The 6,468-nt window shown below is 44.8% G+C and overlaps 1 protein-coding gene across 2 annotated transcripts in view; it reads right to left on the bottom strand.

Annotated features, from left to right (window-relative positions):
- Nucleotides 1-1,288: 1,288 nt before the first annotated feature.
- The window catches only part of COPRS (coordinator of PRMT5 and differentiation stimulator), a 5,457-nt gene continuing 277 nt past the window's right edge, over nt 1,289-6,468 (bottom strand). The window contains exons 2-4 of one of the 2 annotated variants that reach the window (XR_012656919.1): nt 4,018-4,139; nt 3,020-3,289; nt 1,289-1,932 (exon numbers count right to left, since the gene is read on the bottom strand). Coding sequence is in view for 1 of the 2 variants with exons in the window: in XM_032805656.2 (XP_032661547.1) it covers nt 1,763-1,932; nt 3,020-3,289; nt 4,052-4,139 (528 nt within the window). In the remaining variant the exon portion in view is untranslated. The remainder of the gene's footprint in view (nt 1,933-3,019; nt 3,290-4,017; nt 4,140-6,468) is intronic. The other variant, XM_032805656.2, reaches the window with a different exon arrangement.

Consider the following 6,468-nt stretch of genomic DNA (forward strand, 5'->3'; position numbering starts at 1 on the left):
ACCCCTCCATGGAGGGGGCAGGATGGGAATGGCTTAGGGGTTGCTAGCTTACTGCAGGCCCATCACTAGGTTTCTATTCCCCATGTATGCAGGCTGTGGGGTAGGTGCTAGGATTTATCCTGGAATTGCTCACCTTGTGCCAGTTTAGAAGATAGAACAATTCCCCGGTAGGTGCTTAGCAGCACTACTGATCCCAGTAGAAAGACAAATCAATTATCATACACCTATACCCCTCACCACCCAACTAAATGAGCTTTTCTGCAGCTGTTCGTTACTTTGTTTCAGTCTAGAACAATGAATCGTGAAACAACCTAAGGGCAAAACAACATAAAAGTCATCCTTAGGGTGTTGATATAGGCACTGCACTTTCAGGGTCAATGCAGAGTTCCTACAACATATTAGCTTTCAAACTGCAGCCTAACTAATGGCTGGTTTTATGTATTTTGTAAAGAGCCGCTGATGCCTTACGGATAACTTTGAAACATTTCTTAGCTATTAATCTGTTACAAGATCTGTGTATTTGTGAGTTTCTCCGGGTAGCACTCAGCACGGACGGGACTAACTCTGCTCCCACTGAAAGTCAACGGGAGTTTTACTAGACTTCAGCAGAAGCAGTTTTGCCAGTACTGAGCGCTTTTCAAAATCCTAGGCTTCCCATTTAAAGAGGGTGATTAAGGATAGTTGAATTAAACCAAGTAACGATGGTCCTGGAAGTTTATCTGCTCTGTCTACTTATTCCTCACTTGTAGTCATTTGCATTAACTCCAAAGCAAAGACCAGGAGGTCAGAGATCTGGTTCTAGTCCCAGCTCTGCCACTGACTTGTCTAGGTTCACATCACTTAACCATTCTGCACCGTTGGTTTCCTCATTTGTAAAACAACTTCCTGCTCCACAGCAGTGTGGTGAAGCTTAACTCACGATCTGCAGAGCATATGGAGATCCTCCCTTGGAAGACCCTGCAATTGGGCAGTAGGTAATCTATCACAGTTGTGCTGGATTCCATTCCCTTTTAAAGGGGCCAGTTGCCCTGGGACATTAAAAGCTACTTTCACTAAGGCCCCAACTATGCAATCCTTGTTCACGTGGGTAGTCCCATTGACTAGTAAGAGATTGTTTGCGTAAGTGCACAGCAACATGAGTAAATCATGCACGAGGACTCTTGTTGATATTTGATTCTATAGTGCCCCATGTTTGTAATGATAGACAAAAAATAACCTGTGTAAGCAACGAAGCACTCTGTATTTCTCATAACTGATACTGTCAAACACTACATTCCCCTCACCCCATCAGAGGACCTGAACTTCAAACACAACTTGGTCATGCTACTTATGATGTAGAACATGTAACAAGCACAGGAACAGTTAACCCCAGCTCAACTCAATGATTAATACCAAATAAAAGAGAAGAAAAATTAAAATTACACAGATGAGATCCATATTAGAACTGGCTAATCCCAGCTATCGAGCCAAAGTTTAAAAATCATACTTCCCAGACAGCTTTTTTTCCTTTTAACTTAAAAATAAAACATGCTACAAAACTGCACAGATACCTAGGGTTAGTGTCCAGTCTGAGATCTTCTCTGCTTCCTTCCAGTCAATCATGATCAGTGTATTTGCAGCTCAATAATATTCTCAAAGAAAGTTTTCAGAAAAGCCCTGTTTGGAACCCAATAGGTTAGGTGAAGGCACCCCACAATGCATTGCATCCCTGCAATGGAGCAAAGTCCAGTTTGCCAAGCATGGCCCTGAACAGGGGCAAACCTCAGTCATCTGCATCATCAAACTGGCCAACCTCAGGCATTCTATTTGGCGAACTCAGAGAGAGTGGAGCTGCATGGTGACACCTGGGGTTATACAATGATTCTTCTTGCCATGCACATGATGCCAGCAGACAATTTTCCTGAAGACTACCACAGTCGATATCTTCCGCGTCTAAAGAGGATTTTAAAAAATAGGAGAGTGTTATTAGACTGCATTAGAGCATTTCGCTATCACTACAGAGGGTTTGTCGTAGCAAGTTATTTGCATTAGTGCTGGAATGTCAGTTTAGCTGACCAGCATTAGTGCATGAAACCTGCAAAACCTCTGTACAACTGGTGGTGCAGATAGAGAAGCTTCAGTAAATTACCTGCCTAAAGATCTCACAGAGAGCCTGTTGACAGAGCTAGGAACAGAACCCATACCTCCCGGCTCAGAGTCCAAGAGAGAAAACGAATGACAAGGAGACAGAATGAGCCAGTCCTACTGCTAAGCTACAAACCCTCGATGGGTTATTCATTAAACACATCATCAGTTTGCTCAACTGAAGCATCCAGTCTGGCAAGGCACTAAATGCTCTGCTTGCCCAATGACCACAATGGAAGTTCAGGATGCTCAGAAACACAAATGAGAAACCCCTAACTGTGGAGCTTTCAGGGACACAGCCTGCAAACACAAACAAGTTGAAGTCAGTGGGACTGCTTGTCAGAGTAAAGTTGCTCATGTGTGTTTGCAGGATCGACTTGTAAATGAACATGTTCAGGTCAGAGACTGTATCTCTTTATACAACAGCTATGCTCTACAAGGACATGACTGAAAAGCCCAGGGTGAATCTCTCAGGAAGGAAGGAGAAGAGTCCTTTAGGCAGAGGCCCTCAGCTACTGTACTCCCCACCAGTGGAGGTCAGGATGAGCCCATCTCTCTTGCTCGAGAGCAATATACAAGACTTATAAAAGCCAAACCCCAGACATAAATGTGCACATTTTCCCTGGCAGTAGCATCCCATAAGAACCCCATGGGCCAAGAAAGATCCAAGGCTGTCCCATTTGAACACAGTAATGTTTCTTTTAAACTACTGTATTTAAGACTTAGGTAACAACTGTGTATCACAAACACATAGACTGAAAGCAGTCAAAGGGTGTCACTACCAAATGCTCAAAAAAAGGAGAATGTGGAACTATTTAGGCTCCCAAGCAAAGCACTCTCTCCATCCACTTAGAGTCGTGGGCTTGATGAAAGCATAAAGCAAACCTCCACCTACCATAAGGATTACATTCAGCATCCTCCAATTCTTTATCCCAGTCCTCTTCCTCGTACGGAGAATCAATTTTCAGCTCAGGGAAAGATACAACACAGGCTTCATCATCCAACTCCCAGTTCTCAAGGTCACTCTGGAAGTCATCAAAGTCACCAATATATTTAATAGGAGGCCCCGAGGAATCTGAATGAGTAGTGTCACTTTCATAGCAAGGGCAACCAGAAAATCTACTCTGGTGAGACTCGCCATCAGAAACGTTCCTTGCCAAATGGCCTGTAATATGACAGAAATTGCCAACAGAGATGTTTAGGACATAAACTGGGGTGGTGAAAATGCTTTAATACCATGCAATAGTTCAACATGAAGACACTTTGTGAACACAGACCTGTTTTGAACAAGCAATGAAAGTAGCTAGTCAAAGCCTTCTGCAAGTTACAGCTACAGAGAGAAATCTATCCCCAGCCCATTATGCTGCGCTGAGGTTGCAGAAAGAATAAAATTCTGTAACACAAGAAGAGGCATCAATTCTAGTCCAATTTCATGTGTGTATATTTAATACCACAGTAATATTACTCTGGGTTTCAGATATTTCCTATATTTGGAATACATTACAGATAGCCTGAATCCCATCACTAGCTCCAAACTCCCCCATCTGAACTTGACAGCTGGTGGTTTCTCTCTATAATGGTCTGAACCCAAAGTCTCGGTCTGAACTTTGCACCTTAGGCTGATGTCTAGAACTTACTGTCCTGTTTCATCATCACCACTTCCTCTTGACATCCTTCAAGAGGAGGTGTGTTGAATAACTCCAGCTGGAGCCTCCAAAGCAACAGGAATTTGTTTTGCAATATTGATCAAGTGCTCCTCTGTCTAGGGATGCACAGAAAATGGGCAACAATAATTTAGCAGAGTTCACTCAAGAGAAGTTTCCCACCCATCATCACTACACAGCTTTATTTGGCCGCTTCCAGCAGACAGTATTAATAACTATTCTTTCTCACCTTGCTCTGATTTAATGCCTTTTTCTCTGCATACCTTTTCCAGGCCTCCAATTCACAACTTTTCCTCCCTTCACAAGCTCTTCTTCCTCATGACATGTGCAGTCACCTGCAGCCACCGTTATCTAAAAGAGCAGAGATACAGTTTTATAGGGTTCAGTAGCTTTGCTCCTTAGACTCCTATACAGTGAGACTCCTGTTCCATAGTGAATAAGGGGACCTAAGCGATCTACTTCTGCCCAAGTTAAGATTTCATTTTAAATACACCCGCAGACAGTTCCAGCATCGAGAAAACAGTCGCCTGTGGCCAGTTTCACCACTGCTGTTCAGAATCCTGCCGGAAGCAGTGAAATTGACACAAATCAATTTTAGAACTGCAACTGTCTGGAAAACCTATGAGCAAAGGCAGGCATTGCGGAAGAGGGAGAGTTAATGGAATGGAAACCTAACCCCTCTCCAGGAGCCCAGATGCTGGGGGAAAGAAAGAGTATCTGATCCCATTCTAGAAGCCAGAAGACTTAGGGAATGGTAAAGGACAGAAAGAGAGAAACTATGTTTCTCCAAGAGCAGAGCTGCCCTTTTTCACAGGCCCCAAAGCTGGGAAGTATAAGACAGCAAGATTTCGCTCTGGTTTCATTGGTACAATGAAGACAAGTAAAGTTCTGCTGGAGAACCGTCTCCCACACTGGTAACAATACCAAAGTGGCGACAAGGGGAATATGGCAGAGCAACAGCACCTCTTCACCAGTCCAGTAGTCCAGGGAAGGACAGTGAAAGAGATCAAGCCAGTTTGTGAGTTTCCAGAACTGCATGAAACTGTGAGCAACTGACTACATACATTGGGCTTAAGGCCAGTTGTGAGCAACAGGACTTGAAACAAAGGGGAAGGATGTGGGGATGGCCCAAAGTTAGTGACAGATGAAGATGTGTGTTTATCTAGCTTCCATCTCACAAGTTACCCTGTGCAGGCTGATCCCTGCACCTTTGTGGTGCTCCACTGAAGTCAATGGCCTATGAATAGTAACTTACAGGTTACTCAGTATGCAAGTTTTACCTAGTAATAGTAATATATCCCCCATTGTACATCAGGGAGCAGCTACTGCAACACTAAAAGCCACCCTCCATATTGTGACAATGCCCCTTGGTTGAAATTTTATATGTGGGAAAAATTAGAAGGCACTATATTTCTACCCTCTGCTAGAAAATAACAATCTTGTTTCCAGTAACAGGTATGGAAAACAGCCCCTATTTCTACTCTATCCAAGGGAAAATGTAGTGTCAGTTACACACAGACACACACAAGTATACATATAGTCAAGCTCCAACCTCATGACATGCTTGTGCACCTAAAGAGTTAAAATTACCAAAAAAAGCCCAATAATATTCTGCACATTGATGGAGATCTGAACAACTTCCAGGAGTTTTGCATCAGCCCAAACATCATTTAGCCCCTTTTATAATTTTATTTAATAACTTTCTATTTCTCCCAAACATAAAACCCAGTAAGAAAATCAGCCTGAAGGGTCTAAAACATTAGGTTTCAACTAGAATCCACCCCCACCTTTACTCAAGAACATTAGAACAGCCGTACCGGGTCAGACCAAAGGTCCATCTAGCCCAGTATCTGTGTACCGACAGTGGCCAATGCCAGGTGCCCCAGAGGGAGTGAAGCTAACAGGTAATGATCAAGTGATCTCTCTCCTGCCATCCATCTCCATCCTCTGATGAACAGAGGCTAAGGACACCATTCTTTACCCTCAAGGAATAGCCAGCTAGGCCACTGGGGAAAAGAAAGGGATGCACTTTACCCTCCCTTTACCATGGGATCTGGGGAAATAAATAGGAATTAAGAAAAGGAAAGGAAATGAGACCACAATATTTAAAGAAAACACCCACCCACTCCCTGCAGTTCTGTCCATAACCCCAACTCAATCCCCACACGCTGAAATACAGTACTCCCATCTCACACACAAACCAGACTCTCCATAAATCTCCTACAGTCATCCCCAGGCATCTACTGCCTTCCTATACACCCCCTCGGCACACCTCTCACAGCCCCCTCCACATACACTTCCCTCTCCCTGCACACTCCCCTTCCACAGACCTGACCTTCCCCCCTGCACACACCCCTCACAGCTCCCTCCCCTCGCTCCTCTCCCCCTGCACAGAACCCCTCCCCAGACCCTCCCGCCCCCCTGCACTCACCTCTCAGGCCCCTCCAGAGACCCTCCCTCCCCCCTGCACACACCCCTCACAGTTCCTTCCCCGTGCTCCTCCCCCTGCCCACACCCCTCACAGGCCCCTCCGCAGACCCTCCCTCCTCCCCGCACACACCCCCACTGTCCCCTCCCCAGATCCTCCCGCCCCCCTGCACACTGTGAAAGAAAAGGGAAAAAAATCATTTCTTGACTTTTTTCAATGTCACCGTATGTCTGCTGCATGCTGCTGGTAGAC

The sequence above is a fragment of the Chelonoidis abingdonii genome, chromosome 13 (genome assembly GCF_003597395.2).
Source record: "Chelonoidis abingdonii isolate Lonesome George chromosome 13, CheloAbing_2.0, whole genome shotgun sequence".
Taxonomy (NCBI): Eukaryota; Metazoa; Chordata; order Testudines; family Testudinidae; genus Chelonoidis; species Chelonoidis abingdonii.